Source organism: Leptosomus discolor, chromosome 7, assembly GCF_034619465.1.
Source record: "Leptosomus discolor isolate bLepDis1 chromosome 7, bLepDis1.hap2, whole genome shotgun sequence".
Taxonomy (NCBI): Eukaryota; Metazoa; Chordata; class Aves; order Leptosomiformes; family Leptosomidae; genus Leptosomus; species Leptosomus discolor.
Genome location: NC_141397.1, coordinates 32,106,608 through 32,124,379, shown reverse-complemented (window position 1 = coordinate 32,124,379; position 17,772 = coordinate 32,106,608). Strand labels below are relative to the sequence as shown.

Below are 17,772 nucleotides of genomic sequence, written 5' to 3'. Positions count from 1 at the left end.
GTAACTGGCTGGTGCAGGCTTGTATTGCATCTGAGCTTGACCAGGTATTGAACAACCTAGGATTTAGGTGATGGTTTTGCTTACAATGAAATAGAGTTCTCAGTTAATCTTCAGGAGGACTTTCTGTTTCTTTCTGAGGACAATTACAAAAGTAACTTCGGTGAGAGTATTTCTGTCATTCCAGTAATATATGGGTCTCTTACCTCATTATCAGGCAGACGCATCTGTTTCTTCCCTTTACACATTTTTCAAAAACTTATCAACCTATGGATTAATGACCTGCTGGTATTAAAACAGGTTGAAAAAATCATCTAATAGTGAATTTTACACTGAAGGAACAGGCCATGCTGTCATCCAGAACCTCACTCTTCTATTAAATGACATTTCTAATGACGATTACATTGCATCATGTCACCTATGGTGGTCTCTGGGCTACTCAATACACACTAATTCAGAATGTCTGATTCTCAATTCATCTGTGCCCATTCTTTTCCAAAGCATTTCCAATGCTGCATCTCCTCTCCCTTCTTGTAGCATAAATGGCCGCAGATGGCAACAGGGATATCAGACCTCTGAACAGCTTCCCTGGGGAACAACCACTATCACTATATATAAAGAGAAGAGATTTTAATAAGAGCTCATCATTGCATTTGTATTATTTATAGGTAGATCTGTGTCCTTAAGATCTACTTCTGATTCTATACGAAAAGTTAATTAGTGTGTCAAAATTTAATAAAAGATTAAATGAAAGTGGTAATGACAATAATAGAACAGTAGGATAGCAGTTAAGTGTTTTATAAATAGTTTTTTAATCATAATAAATGGTGAAGTTGATATGGGGGGCATTTTTAAAAATTTCTTATAATAAGCAGGGCACCAACAGCATGAGAGTTTACATTAAAAGATTTTTTTCAGTTACTCTACTTGAAAGAAAATTACTTGTACAGAGCCCAAGACAGGGGCTCTTTGGACTATGTGCTACTTATCCAGAATGAGGTATTTTCTGTCTGAGAGTGTTTTTAACCTCTCGGGGAGGTTAACCTCTCAGAGGTAGAAGAGAGATTGAGAGCAGAGAACTCTATAGCATCATGTGTACATTTGTAATGTTTCTAATGCCTCAGTCACCTGTACAGTTTTTTTCTGTGATTGCCATTTATGAGTAAGCACTAAATCTATACATTGACCTGCCTGGATTTGGTATCTGTCAGGCAGGTAGTTATCTAAACACTATCGTTTGTGCTCTAAATACTATATTGGGAAGTGACAGTAAACTAAATGCTGCAGATACAAATTGGAGGCTCAGGTTCTCTTCAGACCTTCCCTCCACAATGCAATTTCCTTGCTCATGATGAAACATTGATGACGATAGCCAGCTTAAGGCACAGACAGTAGGTGTTTTGTAGGTAGGTCCCAGCCCCAGCCTGATTATTAAAGATTTAATAGCAATGGTAGCACATACCTACTTGCTTTACTGGAAACACCCTAGTCTGACTAACGGATTGGGTAAGATGGGCACATACATGGACTTGTTTCTGGAACACAGTTAGGACTGTTATATCTGATCTGGTAACGTCCAAGAAACAAGCAGAGCCACCACTGCCTTTGTAAGCACTCTACTACCAGTCTCTGGGTTATTTTAAAGCTAGCTTAGATTCTATACACTTCAGTTGACCAAGTTCTCAGTGTAGCCTTGGACACCCTTCACAGTGCCCTTTTGATTTCTCTTGGTCTTTCTTGCACTTTCTTGGGGTTTTTTGTGCGCTTTTTTTTTTTTTTTTTTTTGGTAGTAAAGACTATTTGGAAAATTGCTCAGTTTTAAATGTAGTAAAATACGACAAATTAATTTTACATCCTCTTCTGATCTGCAAAGTCTGAATACAAGCATGAATTTGCCTGTGAACTTGAGTTTTGTGTTGAACTCCTGGCGAGTTCTGACTGGCCAGCTGTGGTGCCTGTAGCTGTGCTGCTTTCAGATGGAGCTGTTGCGGAGCTTTCCTTTCCCCGGAGAGGAGAGATGCTGGTTACATGTGCTGAGCAAGGCTGTATGTGTGCGGGTTTGAAGGACTGGGACCTAGTGAGGGGTTTTAGCATGTGGGTGCAGATTCCTGGTGCTTGTTACTGATTTCTGTAGTTAAGACTTTGCAGTGGTAGATGTCTTCTAACATGATCTGAAGGAAGAGTTATTTGCAGACCTTGACCTCTTGCAGAAATTTGCTGCCGTAACGTATTTGCTGTTAGTTCTTTCTCAAGAGTTAAGACTGCTAAGTCTGTACCAGTGCAGACTCCTGTGATTGTTATGATAGCCGTTGTATGTTGTGCTTAGGATCAGTATTTCCTTGGTAAAATTAGTTTAATAAGCTGCTGGTGAAATATTGGTAGGTCAAATGAGTGTGGCCTCAGTAGCTGCTATGTGGATATGAGATAACATCTGAGAAGAGAAAGCCTGCTTCCTGGTTTTGATAGTTAAACAGCTGTGGGCTAAATTATGAAATAATTAATATAAACTAGATCCTCAGCTTCTATAAGTTATCTTGGCTTGATTAGCTGCTGGTGAGTTACTCCAGTGGCCAGGGAGGCACTGCCACAGGTTTCCTTACATGTATGTTTGTTCACAAATGAACAGCACACAGAAATAAAAATTTAGGTCCATCAAGTCACTGTCAATCACACATCCTATTGCGTATATTAAGATGCAGAGCGTAGGTATGAACTTACCTGTTTATTTTAGCAGTTTAAACATTGTGCAGAAGAAAACAGCAAGAGAGAGCTGATTTCCATTAGATGAACACATTTTGTCAGTCCCTTAGTCTTTGTCCCTTAAGAAACATAGAACAAATAAACCCTGATAGAAAAACTATTTCAACTGGGTACATCAGGTTGTGATCAGAAGGCAGATTTATTTATGTAGGGGAGTTGCAGCTTTATTTTGTTTCTTAATTTCATCCGTATGTCAGGTAACCAAAAAAGAGGTATTTATTCTTTAATTAGAGCTTTATCAGAGGCATTTTATTTGCAGCTATGCTCATGAAAACGATTGTTTTAAATACTTCTCATCTTATTTAAGAAAGAGAGAACTGCTTGTATATATTCATAACTGTAAACCTACTGACTTTGCTAACTAAAATGTCCATACTGGTATTTTGACTCTGTACAAGTGGTGACACTGTGAGGAGGGTGAGACAAGGATTAAAGTGAGTAGGATCTTTCTGCCAGCTGCAGAAGTGTTACCCAGCTGTGGTGCTGCAGCCCACTGAAGACAGGGACACTGATAAATTAAACACTTTTCCACCAGTTCCTTCAGAGCTCTTGAGGCCTACCTTTCACCTTTGCGATTGATACTAACCTTAAAAGAATTTCTGTTAAACTTTGCAGTATGTTGTTGTCTAAATCACAAGTTCCAGAAAATTAAATAGGGTCATACATGTACAGCTAAATTGTGTAGAAATGGGAGAATGCTCCCTTGAGCTAATCTGATGAAAGTGAGGATGCTTTTTGGTAAAGGTTATTCAGCATTAAATAGAGCCCGACTCTCATTTTGTATGCGCATTTATCTTCTGCTGTCTCTCTAATTAATGCTTCTGTGCTGTGCTGGGCAAGAGGTGCAGGTGCCTTTTGAAATGCTAATGCTTCGGTGAAATATCCAGGTTTTCTGTCAGCTCTGGAGAAGCTGAAGCAGAGGTCAGTAGCGAAAGGTTTAATAAAACTTCTGCCTCCCAGTGACTTACCAAATTTCAGCCATACAGAGACAACAGGCTTCAAAAAGCTGTCTGCTGTTACATGTCTTTTCTCCGTTCCTTGCCATGTGGGTTTACATTCCCTAAAAAAGATTGTGATGTGTTTTGTTCTTCTGTGTAGCCCAAGTGTTTTTGGGATCCTTGGTACGTTGTTTCTCTGCAAAATGTTATGTACCTTATGAGTGTAAGGGCTTGTTGCATTAAAGGGCAAAGGAATTTGGCAGAAAATAAACCCCCTTGTATTCCAGCTTGTCCTTAGATATCAGAGGGGCTGGGGTGGCTGAGCTTAAATTCTGAGTGATGCCCAATGCAGCTCTATGGGTCCGGTTGCGTCCAATAGCAGTCTAGCAGCACTCGATGAAACTGGCACGGCCACATAGAGGAGTGTGGTCATGTTCAAAAGAGCTCACGTGGCTAGATTGATAATAGTGTAGTTTATTGGAGCAGCAACGGATACACAAGTTCTTTGAATTGCCAGTGATAAACTCACTGTCTGCAAAGCACGTGCAAATTTCACGTAAGAATAATACGGCCTGGCTATTAAACACAATAAGTTATAAAACAACTCTGTAGAGAATTCGAAGTTTCCCATGGAGCACTCGGTGTAACCAAGTGTTCGAGTTTTACTCAAAGGCATCCCTATGTGGGTGGAAGAGGCTTAGACCATCAACTGACCCCAAAAGTCTAAGATGGTCCATGACTTGTCATTGATGATATCTTCCCTAACATCCTCCTCTCTTAAGCTATTTTTATACTGTTTTTACTTTTCAGGTGGAGCTTGAGTGATAGTCATACATACCTTTGTTTGGTGTAAAATTTCCTAGCTTTGTTTTTAAAGATGTAGATTAGAGAAAATTCAGAGTGCAAGCTCAGTGAGGGGTGCTCACATCTGGGAGGTGGGTAGGTTTTGGGATGGAGGTCTGTTTTGGTATTACAATGAGATTATAATAAGCCAGATTTGCTTCAGGACATGAGTTTGTCAAAAAAGATGACAGGCTGTTGGCATAAGGTAGCAACTACACAGCTTATCAGTTCCACAGTATCAACAAGTTCCCATCTCGGCAGTGGTATCACAGAGCCTGGCCACGGTGTGTCCACTCCACCCTCTGTGTTATTTCTCTTAGAGTCAGCACACCAAGCTACCTTGGTGTTGCCAACATCTAAGGTTGCACGTTGTGTTGCCTAGGGAATTACCGAGGAACAGATTTTTTGCATATCAGCTGCATTCCACCCTGGAAACTCCCTCACTACTGTACAGGGGAAGGTATCTCAATAAGTCCCTCCAGTAATTACTCCACAGGGCTCAAAACCTGAAGAAAGTTTATTAGTGTGTTTAAGGTGTTCAGGCACATCTTCACCAGAAAAAAAAAAAAAGGTCAGAAGTTTGCTCAGTGGCTGCTCTAACAGGCAATTAAAGCCCAGGACTGAAAACATTTTCATTAACCACACAAGAGTCAACTTTGCCTTTCGGTAGTTGTGTTGTCATCAGATGTTCTGGTTTCCTGCTTAAGACTTTGTCTTCTGAGTAGGTGTTTTTTAATAAATTTTTTGTGCAGCAATTCACCTTTTATGGCTGGTCTTCCTCCTTATAGATAGGTGTCAAGGCATCTCTTTTCTAGCCATGAAACAGAAAATTAATCTGTAAAATAATGTGTACGTGGAAATCAGTAAAGAAAATGCAGACCTGAAGGCGAGAAGCATAATTAAGGCATATGAAAACCTGCAGATTTCTCCTTGCCTGCTTGGAACCAGTTGCTCAGTAAGGAGATAAATTTCGTCACACTCGTGAGTCATTGTGTAGAAAGGGCTCTAAAGGATTTCTGCTGCAAGCTATTTACAGCAGTTTCAAGCCCTGAAGAAGCAAGAGCTTCTTCAAAGTCATCATCTCCTGCGTAGGTGGTCTTCCCTGTTTTTGGAAGTAGGTAAACAGATGCTAAAGTCAGGGCAGGTACTTAAGGTACTTGGGCAAGAGTAAGTAAATTGCAGAAGCAAGGAAATCCCAGTGAACGTCTTTCACATGTAACTGCTTACTGTTTGATTGTGCTTGACTTTTAAGTGTTCATACTGGTGGGAAAGTTCACAGAAAGGACATGTGGATTTAAAATACTTATCATCAAAACTGACTTTTGAAATTGTATAGTGATTTTTAAAGCCACTCTGTAGAGGTTGGTAGCAGGTATCTAATTAGGAGGAAAAAATATAATATGCATGTTTCCAGCTCTTCTGGGAAAGACGTGAAATGGTTTATCTTGTCTTGGAAAAATTTGTTCTCACCTTGCAGCAGCAAAATCCAACTTTGGTGGCACCCCATGAAGAAGCGCTGAGCCAGCTCTGGCTTCCGGTGCTGCCTTTGTGAGACTTGTATCTAAATTTCGGTTTGTGTAGCTCGTGACTTCTTCAATCTAAGTTTATCAGGTTTTAGATTCTCATCCGTTTGATTCCTCACATGCAGTCCAAAATGTTAATAATGAACACATTACCTTTCTTTAGTATAATGGCTGGTTTTCCTCAAATTTTAGGGCCAATTCTGCTATTTCTTGCTTTGACATGGAGAGAGGGAAAACAGTTTTGGGTGTTTTGTCTGCCTCTGTCTTCTTAATTAGTCAGATATCCTCAACCTGTCGGAGGGAGTCCTGGTTACATTGCTTATCTCTTTTCTGTCCTCTGGCCTCGTGTCCCAGAAGACTACAGTCTGGCACTTCTGGATGAGTACCTATGCTTCCACAGCTTTCAAAACCATGTGCTTGTGAGTGACTCATGATGAGGTGCTGGTGCTTATTCTGCCACTGAATTTATATACTGCCCTGAGTAAGGATGAAAACTCACACCTTGACACCCCCCTCCTTTTTTTTTCTTCATTTTGCCAAGGAACCAACAGCAAGACATGGTGCTTGAGCCTGTGAGATGCTGGTTTTTCTGAGAGGTGTTGAATAGTTTCAGATTCAATTGGCTCTAAGGTGATGGCATTTATGTATCCTTTATTTTAAGCAGTGAAACAGTCTGTTAGCAGTAAAAAAGAAGCCACAGGGACTTATCGGCTGTCTCTGGGAGTTGCTTGTCCTGTGCACACTGGGCTTTTCCTGAAGTACTTGTACTTACCTGAACAGAGGAGGGTGTTCAGCACCACAGAAAACAAGTGAGCAGTTCTTCAGTCTTGGAGCATCACTTTATTTTGTGCTGTATTGATTGTCACTGGAGAACAGTCTCAAATATTGACAATTAAAAAGAAAAATGCAACAGTCATAGCTATCATTAACACTTTTCTTTGTCACTGAGGGATAAGGTTTCGAGGCAGGGTGTTAGCTGCTTGATTTTTGTTAATGATAATGGAAGCGAATTGACTGTCCCTTGCAGAAGATGTCCCCCTGATGTGTGCTTTGCGTAGCAGTTTGAGCTGAGGGTAATATGTTCTGCAATTTATTTCGCATTTTTTTTATTATTTGCAAGGTGACATGGCATACCAGAAAAGCATAAATGAATGCATTATTGCCCTCACATCTTCACACACTTTTATCTTTTTCTTTAAATCACAGCATTTGCAAAGAAAATAATACTTTTATGCTCTTTAGCACTAAGCTCTTTAAAAAGTAAGGAGAAGAAAGGCTGTTCTCCAAGGTTACCAAATATTACCTGGTACTTTTAACCACAGAACTACTTGACTGTAATCCACAGATTTGGTAACAGTCTGCGCAAAGAATTCTGGCAGGGTCACTGAATCAGTAGTGGGAACAGTGCTATTTAACATCTTTGTCAGCAACATGGACAGTGGGATCGAGTGCACCCTCAGCAAGTTTGCCGATGACACCAAGCTGCGTGGTGCAATCGACACGCTGGAGGGAAGGGAGGCCGTACCAGAGGGACCTTGACAGGCTGGAGAGGTGGGTCTGTGTGAACCTCATGAAGTTCAACAAGGCCAAGTGCAAGGTCCTGCACCTGGGTTGGGGCAATCTCGAGCACAGATAAAGGCTGGGCGATGAGTGGATGGAGAGCAGCCCTGCAGAGAAGGATTTGGGGGTGTTGGTGGATGATAGGATGAACATGAGCCAACAGTGTGCGCTCACAGCCCAAAAAGCCAACAGTATCCTGGGCTGCATCAAAAGACCTGTGGCCAGCAGGTTGAGGGAGATGACCCTGCCCCTCTACTCTGCTCCTGTGAGACCCCACCTGGAGTACTGCATCCAGCTCTGGAGCCTCCAACACAAGAAAGACATGGAGCTGCTGGAACGAGTCCAGAGGAGGGCTACCAAGATGGTCAGAGGGTTGGAACACCTTTCCTATGAGGACAGGCTGAGAGAGTTGGTCTTGTTCAGCCTGGAAGAGAAAAGGTCCAGGAGACCTTATAGCAGCCTTCCAGTACCTGAAGGGGGCCTACAAGAAGGCCGGGGAGGGAGTTTTTACAAGGGCCTGCAGTGACAGGATGAGGGGTAATGGTCGGAAGCTGGGAGAGGGCAGGTTTAGACTAGATATAAGAATGAAGTTCTTCACCCTGAGGGTGGTGAGGCACTGGCATAGGCTACCCAGAGAAGCTGTGACTGCCCACTCCCTGGCAGTGTTCAAGGCCAGGTTGGATGGGGCTGGAAGCAACCTGGTCTAGTGGGAGGTGTCCCTGCCCATGGCAGGGGGTTGGAACTAGATGGTCTTTGAGGTCCCTTCCAGCCCAAACCAGTTGTGATTCTATGATATGATTCTACGAATCTGCTGTGTATGGCCTGATGTATGCATATGCTTGCTTTCTTTGTTAAACTGGGGTCTGCAGTACTGCTGTTGTCATGTACCCCCCGTGTCCCCCCCCCTTTTTTTATCCTATTAAATCTCATCTGAATTTATTGTGATGTACAAAGTGTGATCTGGGAATTATGTTCTGTATAAGCAATTGCAAAATGAATATTAGGTTTTATTAAGGTGTTTGAAGAAGGCATGGGCAATTGCATTTTTTTTGTTGTTTCTGAATTCATACACCAACTAGATGACATAGTTGTCAGTGCAACCTTAATACAAATATTACACAGTGATAATAGAGGCTTTGTAGATTGAAATAACAGTGATGTGAACCATGGAGTCAGAAAAAGCAAGCTAGCTGATTTCAAGAGAGTCTTGATTTGAAAGTGGAGGGTGGAGGAGGTAGGGACTGTGCTTTAGCTGACTTTTAGAGGCTTGATGATAATAATAAGTTACAGAATCTTTAGTGTGATCTGTTCAAGGTAAACTAAAACAAAATGTTTCTTTATGGTCAGTCTGAAGTTCATTAATTGTATTGGTGTTTAGTTTGGCTTCTGAGCTTCAGGTGTGACCCTTACTTGTGGTAACCTTGCAGGTAATACCAGGAAGGTATTTATAGGTTTAATATACATTAACTCTGAATGTATCTTGCAATCTGACATTTCTCCTTTCCCCAGAAACTCACCTCTGTACAGCTAGATGGGGCATCTGAGTATGCTGCTTAGAGAAAAAATACAGATGGCATCTACTTGTGCTGTACCTGTCACTAAGAGTTAAAAAGACATTTTGATCTTCATAGCAGTTAACAGTGTACTTTTGACAGATTTAAACAGGTTTAACACCTTTCTGATAAGAACAGCCCTCCCCTTTCTAGTCAAGATGGACAGTCAGAAGGGCAAGCTGAAAGTGCATCTTAAGAGTTAGCAAGTGTAGATATGGGGCATTAATTTTTGTTTGTTGTTGTTTTTGTTAAACTGTGATTTTAATTTTTATCCTGACATAATGCTGGAGTGCTTTATCTTCTGTATTCCCACTACTAGATGCTTATGAAAGTCAAAGCTGACTTTAGTGACTTTGCTTCATGTTAAGTCTGCAGCATTTTTATCTTCACTGTATTTTTCCTACTGGGAAGTAGTTTGTCTGTGTCTATTAGTCCAGTTTTGAATTTATTTTTAGTAGTGAAAAAAAGCACAGGGAACCCACTCTGTGCCCTCGAATGATACAGCTGGACATGTATGACTTGTCTGCGTGGGATTGTTTTCTGTGCTATAACTGAAGGAAGCAAAGGGTACTTTGCCTTTAAATGTTCATGTCTCTGATGTTAACATTTGTTTAAAAAAGGTTAATTGCAGACAATTATGTGCTAAAGGAGATACATCACAAGAAAAGTCAATAGTACTAGGAAACTGTAACTTTGAATTAATGATAGAACTGAAGAATTATGCCAGAGCAGTTTGTTTAAGGAGGCAGCACAGTTTTTTACTGTAAACTGCTGAATTGTGATGTGTTGGGTTTTTTTCGTTTTTCATAACTGTACAAAAAGGCATATTTACCACTCCACACTGAATTCTTAGAGTGAATAAAGAACCAAGTGTTCTGATGTTTTGAATTTAGTATGTTGTATATTAGAGTTGAATATTTAAAAATAAAACTGCTCTTTCAACTAAGCTGTGACCACTAGATGGGTTTCTTGAAGGCAAAAGGCACAGTTGTGCTTACTTAGCATGAGAACCTCAGAGTTTAAATAGCTTCTCTTTATTTTGTAATCTGTGTCTATGGTAAGAGTTGATTACTGTTTTATGGTAATCATTAGCCTGTCTTGGAACTGTGGAAAACTTGCGGGAAACTCTCTTTTTCCTGCTCTCCAGTCCAGCATCCTGAGAGTTCATAAAACTGTTCCTTCAACATTCAGCCTTTATCCAATTTGGATAAATCCCCTACTGGGCTCCATCTCAAAACTTCTGAAAAATTGTGCTGTTTTTTCTTGGTAAGCTAGCTAAACCTTTAAAGGTTTCATATTGAAACTCTGTGCTTTCTAAAAAAATTTATATACATGAAACATAAGCAGTCTGCTATGGAAGTGCCTTCAGGTCCTTATCTGAAAGCAATCCTGGCACTCCTGACTCCACACTCATTTTAGATGGATGCTGTGTGGCTCAAAAATGCCCTGATGAGAACAGAAAGGCCAAACAACCAACCAAACCCTAAACCAAACAAAAAATCAAGCCTGAAAAAAGGGAAGAGAATGAGAAGTAAAGAGAGAGAAAAACTCTGGCTGGCCCAAAGCCTCTGAGGTTTTTCTTTTGCTCAGTTCCTGGTGCTATGCTGCTTGACAGCTCTAGAAAAGTCTTGGTAGATTAGGCTGATCTCACATGAATTTTATACTTTCGGTCCCATTAGGATTATGGAGTTGACTCACTCCTGATAAATGTCAGTGTAAAGCTGCAGAGAATCAAACCAGCTGAGCTGGGCATGACCTTATATGCATAGTGATAATTAATAGCAAATGAAACTGGTAAAACATGGTTCTGAAATGCAGTAGACTGCATCATCTGGACTGTTCAGAAATTAAGATTTCAAATTCCACTTGGAAAAGGAATTAAAGACATCTTTTGCCGTCTTAGGCAAAAAGATAACCTCCTCCATTAAAGGATATGTGCCCTATATGTCACTGAAATATATGTCATGTTCGAAACAGTTATGCTACAGAATAAGAATTATTCATGAATTTGAGGTCAGAGGGTTGGGCTAGACTAATATAATGCCCGATTTTAATCCATACTTTAAATAAGGGCTGCTGTTTTAAATTTTATGGAGGGCCTTTCTTGTTACTTTTTTCTGACATAATTTCTTCCACTCACATAGTAGTAAGCTTGATATGTGATTTTCCAGAGCCTGTTATCCTGGACTGTTCTGTACTCTGGAGTAAATACAAAAGTATACCACAGGAAACAAGGGAAAATAAATTCTTATAAATTCTTATAAAATATTCTTAAGTTATTTTAGTATGGGTTTCTCTCTCTCTTTCTCTCTCTCTGTCTATTTATGTATCTATTTCAGCTGTTTCCCCTTTTTCTGTATCAGCTAGTGAGTGACCTCTGAGGTTAGTCAGTCTAGGACATCTGTGCACACAATGACTCTTCATCACTTGTGTTAATGGGAGCAGAGCTTTGACTAAATTCTGCTCACCTACATCAGGTGATCACTTTGTTCCTCAGAACTCAAAAAGACCAAGTCAAATGCAGCTTTTGAGTCGTTGAATGTTGGCTTGCTTTTGTTGGCTTGTGTACTCAGTGAGCTACAAAGAGCAGACATACTCTGAAGGTAAAGCTGAAATGTTTTATTATGGTTGTGAAGCAGACAGTGCAAGTTGAGATTTACTCATGAGGAATATTTTTTTCATTCACCAAGAGTGTCTTTATGTATTTTCCTTGTGTCTGGTGTTTGTCAAAGGGAAGGAGAAGAAGAAAGAATTGATGCTATTCTAGGGAAAGGCCATGTTCGTTAATGTAAGGCTTGCACTTTATGAAACTTTGAAGTTCCCAGCCACAATTCCTTACCCTCTGTTAGTTATTTCTGGCTTTGTGGTGGCTACAGGTGAACCATTTAGAGAGGATGTTTTGAAAATGGATGTACCGCTTCCTGGCAGAGGAGACCCATACAGGCAGCGTAGCCAGGAGCCCTGGCAGAGCATGTGGGAGGCACAGCAGAGATTCTTGTTTCCTTTGCTTGTAAAAATTCAGACAGAACTTCAGGTAGCTTTTGTCATGGAAATGGTTTTACTTTGGATGAGAGCAAAAGCTGTGCAAAAGCATTTGATTCGGAGAAGATACTTTTTTGACTAATTCTGTTCCCAGTTATGCCTCTTGAAGCACTCAGGAGAAATGGTTGATTATTTAAAAGCACTGCAGTCTGTAGTTACTGTAGAGAAAAAATGACAAAGACACTTTTGGATTTACGTGCCGCATTTCAGTAAGATAAACAACCTTAAGACATCAGCTTTTTCATCAGAGTGGATGTGTGTGTCATACCAAGTTGGCTTTCTGTCACAACGGGCTGTTGCTTTTCCTGCTCAACCTGCTGGGATGCATCCAGGGCTTGCATTCAGGGCTACCACTGTAACACCTAAAGTGAGTTCGCTTTTAATTGCTCAGTTTCAATCAGGAAGAAATTAAAGGAAAATAACTAATTGAAAGAGATTACCTGTAGTTTTTTAGGCTTATTGTAATCAGTAAATATTTCCTTATGAAATTTATAGAAAGGTAAAAAGGCAGCAATTTTAAATTTGAATTTTGAAAACAGATTTTTGTCTGTATGTTGAGGTCAGTTGCACAATGAAAGAGCAAATCTAATTTTCTGTTTAGCATTTGCTGGTTTTGAAATTGCCTTAGGCATATAAAACAACACCGAAGCATTTGCGTTTCTTCTAGTTGCTTTCTATGTCCTTGATTGCAAAAGGGACTGCCTTTCCCCCCACCCAATGTGTGGGAGCATCACTTTTGGAGAGATCATTTTTTAGAATATATCCTTTTATACTAGGAGCAGAGCAGTGAATTTGAAATGCCATAGTTGCACATGAACTAACTCACAACAATTATACTTACTAGCATCTGCTGAAGCAGCTTTCAGTTTGCAAAGGAAATGTTGGCCAGTGACCACATGCCTCCTTTGAAATCATTGAACAGAGCCAGAACACAAGATTTGTCTAAGTTATACTGATGTGGGGAGTTTGTAGACCCTGCAGCATTCTTCTAAAGTCATGTGGAAGAAACAAGTCCCCATATCCTTTGCGCAATTCCTCGTAACTCAGCTTAAGCTGTAAACTAATTTGGTTGATGAATTCTCATACCCCTCATAAAGTACAGTAACCTTGAAGAAGAGGAGCAATGTATTTAGTTTGTTACAAAACACTGATATTGTAGCTTTAACTTCAAAACTCAGTTCAGCCTTATCTGTTGAAACAGTGGCAATGTTTTTACCTGTCTACTTAGCAGCTGCTTAAAACTCCAGGAATTATGCAAGATGGAAAGCTGTATTTCTGTGGGGTTTTTATTTGTTGGGGGTTTTTTCCATTAAATATTCTTAAACTTTTCTTTCTGTAGCACAGTTGGTTTCATTGTGAGTTTGATAAGAATTTATACAGTAAATATTTTGAAGCATTCTGCAATTAAAAGACAACAAGAAGCAAGTTGCGATAAATATCACAATGTTATTTTGATGTGCTTTGCAGTAATATTACTGTACAAATGATGGTTAGGATTTGAAATCTAGTTCCTACATATTTTATACATCCAAGACACGACTTAAAAATCACTGAGCATTGCCTTCTGTATTTTTGAAGGCATATTTTTAACAATCAAGGAGAAGAGCAGAAACGAGATGCCATCAGTAACAACTAAAATACAAATCTTCCGAACATTTGTGGCATAGTAGCTGTCCAGGTGCCATCAGCAGCAGCAGCAGCATCTTCTGATAGCTTATATCCTCTGAGGCTTGATGTACAGCACTCAGATATGCTTTTTCAAATACTTTTCTGTCTGAGTGATACATTTGAAAGATAGTTGGAGTTGTCTTTCTGGAACCATGCAGATACAAGTGTTGTCTCACTGACCCAGAGTGATGTATAAGCATCTAAGCAACGTGTAGCTCCCTCAGCAAATAACAGCTTTACAATTCATCTGTTACCTTATTTTATATCACCTGATACCAGCTCTTGTTTTAACATGCTTTTAACTGACTCCTGTTCCCTTGAGAGATTAGTGCTTGTACCCCTTAGTGCACTTGAGAAAATAAATATTAAATGTAGTAAGATGGATTAATTTTTCATTTCACTGCTCATTGCTTTCCTTTCAGGTTCTTGCCTGATTACATCAGTGGTGATTTTGATTCCATTCAGCCTGAAGTCAAGGAATACTACAAGGTCAAGGTAAATGGAATCTCTATGATGAGTCCGTGGGTGTTAGAGCATTGTAGGATCCAACCCATTAGTGCCCCTGTTGGTCATTAAGTGATTCTAGCTCCATTGGTTTCTTTGAGGCTTCAGTTGTGAAGCACCTCACAAGCTCAGATGTTGTGCTCTGCCTGGCACTGTACTGATGCTAAAGTAAACACGGGAGGTGTGGTACTGCCCGAGGCCTGCGTAGGGTGCAGTTTCACACCACCAGCTCAAGAAATAGATGGTACATTGCTGGAGATTATAGCAACTAGAAACTAGGATAAAACATCCTGAAAAATCTGTGGCTTCTTTTGCTCAGTGAGGTACAGAGCAATAAAGATTAACCTCCCGTGATTCCCATGTGGCTAGCAGACTTTCTAGAGAGAGTTTCTCTGTGTTATTTTGGCATTATACGACTTTATGTTTTTATCAAGAAGCTGCAGACAGAGACAACTGTCTCTTTCATCACCCACTGAAGCACTGGATTACACCCTAACTGCTTCTGCTTCACTAGTGGAGTGCCCTCCTTAACGGGTTTTGGGACAAATTCCTCCATACTTTAATTTATTTCCAGTGTAGCCACCCCATTTCCAGTGAGCAACAGAAATGTAAACTCACATTTCTTGGGTCTTAGGACTCAAAGTTCTGCCTTTAGCTGACTGTTTGGTATTTAACTCTTTGCCTACCTGCCTGTATAGGCTTTTATGCTGAGCGCAGTGCTTTACCCTTGCTTCTTGGATGGCAGGTTTCTGCAAATTCAGTTTCCTTCAGCGCACTGGCTAGCAGCAGGTTTTTTTCCATGTTCTACCTCATGGGTTAGAAGGGAAAAGTGTGTGATGGCTGCCCATCTTGGGAGAAAAGCTCAAAAAAAATGCTAGGTTACATCTTAGGAAGTGAAAATAAAATAAAAAGCTTTGGATTAATGCTATTCATTACAGACTGAAAATTCGTGATCTGTGAGTAAAAGGGGAAGTCACAAAACGTACTGCTCTATTTGGCATGGATGTTGGTATTAATGCTTATATAAAATGCATGTTGGTAAGTAGGTAAGTCCTAGCAAAGAATGTGGGTTAAAGATGGTTCAACAGAGAGAGGGGACTTGGAAAAATTTGGAGGGGGCAGAATAGAGTAGGATATGGCAAGGGATAAGCTAAGCTAAACTGGTATTACACTTTTTCATGTGGATTACTTTTCTGGCCGTGGCACCCCGTTTGTCAGTTCCATTGTAGCTGACTGTTGACGTGCAGTTTACATCTTCTCTGTGAACGCGTAGTGAGCCATTATGCTTCATCTGGAGCTCATACACCCATGCAAGTGCAGGGCTGACAGGCTGTAAAGGAAACAATATTTCATCGGGTTTGTAAAAGTGTAATGAAGAGTGTAATCTAGCCAGCAGAATTCTAGCCTGGAGGTCATCATACATGACTAAGGAAAATGTAGTTTGGCTTTAGAATTTTAAGTTTGGGTGTACATGGTAGGAAAAATAATTTTTTGCATTTTTAAATTAAACTTCTGTAGTCAGAAAATCAGAATGGTAGATATGGGTGGGTGTCTAAGGAGATCTTGAGCAAAAAGCATAAAACACAGAATTTGGAGAAAGGTGTATGTTTCTTTTCTTGTAAACTATCTTGCCCAGTAAAGCACCTTCTATAGTCTGGGAAATTTCAGAAGTCACTGTCATTTAAAAATGTTGTATGTGTTGATGACACAAGAGAGGTTAGGGCTGCTTAAAACAGGCTGTGAGAGAACCTCAGGTGAGTAGATCAGTGTAGCACCGTTGACTTCAGGGAAGTATAGAATCACATTGTGAGTTAGGGTTGCTTCCCATGCTGTCCTCCCGCACGGAAGCAGTCCTTTACCCTCATGCAGGTTACACCCAGAGACGAGGTAAGACATTATCATGAGATAATATTCCTGTATTGTTTCAAGCACTCTCCTGTATCAATTGTTGATGATTTTGAATGGGAAAATGGAAGAACTGTTGTAGCAAAGCTTAGACTGATGTGATGATGTCGTTTTCAGTGAGCAAGTGGATGAGAATCTACAAAAATCCCATCTGCTAGCTTTTGATATTCATCGTCAATTACTTTGACATGCTCCTACAGCCTTCCCCTTCTCAAGTCTTGCTTCCAAATAGTCACCCTTGCTTGAATGGAAAGCCCAAACCATTCTTATAAGATAGAATTACATGAAAGCACATGCATTCATCATGTGATATTGCTCCAGTTTCATTTGCCCAGGTTAGTACCAAGGATGCCTTTAGTTAGCTGGGTGCCTCTGATGTTGAGCATGTTACCTTCAGACAACAAAATATTTATTTTTCCTTTGAAATGTATGTCCAGGAAAACATTAGGTCTTCAGCACCAAATGACAAGAATATTCTGTTGACATTCCTAATGTTTCTCCTCTCATTTACTGCCAAGCCACCTTTCCCGTTCTACCAGGTAGCAGACTGTCCTGCCTGAATTTTCCCCATCACAGATAGCTGTCTTGAGTTGCTGACAGGCCAGGGTTAGTAATTACTTACACTGTAGCTATAGCTTTACCTTCTTCCAAATTCAGACTTCCTATGTAGAGCATTTTATACTGTAGTGCAGATTTTCATCTATTGGTGTCCCTTGCTTTTTTCCATATGTACCTAATGGAACTTATTCCCTAATGTTACATAACGGAAAAGTGACCCTTTTTGAAGGCACTGACTTAGGGTAAGTCAAATGTTCTGCTGTCTGGCTGCAACATTACTGTGACCTACAAGTAAATTGGGGTGTGTGGGAGTGTGTATTCCTTTGTACATGTGTAACCAAGTAATTCATTATGGTCAGCAGAAAGGAAGCGCTATCACATGCATGGAGTAGAATATGAGGGAGTATGAAGGAAAGTGAAGCAAGCAGCAAGAGCTGAGAGGTATTCACCCTCTGCACTCCTGTCTGCCTTTATGTACGATGTACAGGGAAAAGTCATACCAACTTTTCTATCCCTTCAGTTTGACTTGATTGCTGTAGATTCCTGTGCCAGGTGAAGGGCAAGTGACGCTGAAGGAGCTGGAGGTTCCTTCAGTATTTCGTTGCAATGATTTAATTTATACAAGAAATTAAAGTGATTTTTTTTTCTTTGTTTTTGTGAAGCTGAAGCAAAGTTTCTTAGGTTTTTTTATGAACGTGTGTCCTGGTTTGGCTGGGACAGAATCACAACCCAGCCATGCTCGGCAGGCCGTTAGCAGTTCCAAGTCAGACCTGAGTTAGCTACAGGTACAGTCTGTACCGTAATGTCACGGTCATTATAAAGGGGGAAGGTTTGCTTAGGAGAGAGAGCTCCTGTGGGGTTCCTGCTGACGTTCTTCCTACCTCTTCTCTGGATTGTCCCAAGGACTGCTCTCTGGTTGAT

General features: G+C 40.4%; 1 protein-coding gene across 1 annotated transcript in view; it reads left to right on the top strand.

Annotated features, from left to right (window-relative positions):
- The window catches only part of TPK1 (thiamin pyrophosphokinase 1), a 246,813-nt gene that overhangs the window by 75,327 nt on the left and 153,714 nt on the right, over positions 1 to 17,772 (top strand). Inside the window, exon 4 of the mRNA XM_086468543.1 lies at positions 14,307 to 14,379. Within this exon, the coding sequence (XP_086324669.1) occupies positions 14,307 to 14,379 (73 nt within the window). The remainder of the gene's footprint in view (positions 1 to 14,306; positions 14,380 to 17,772) is intronic.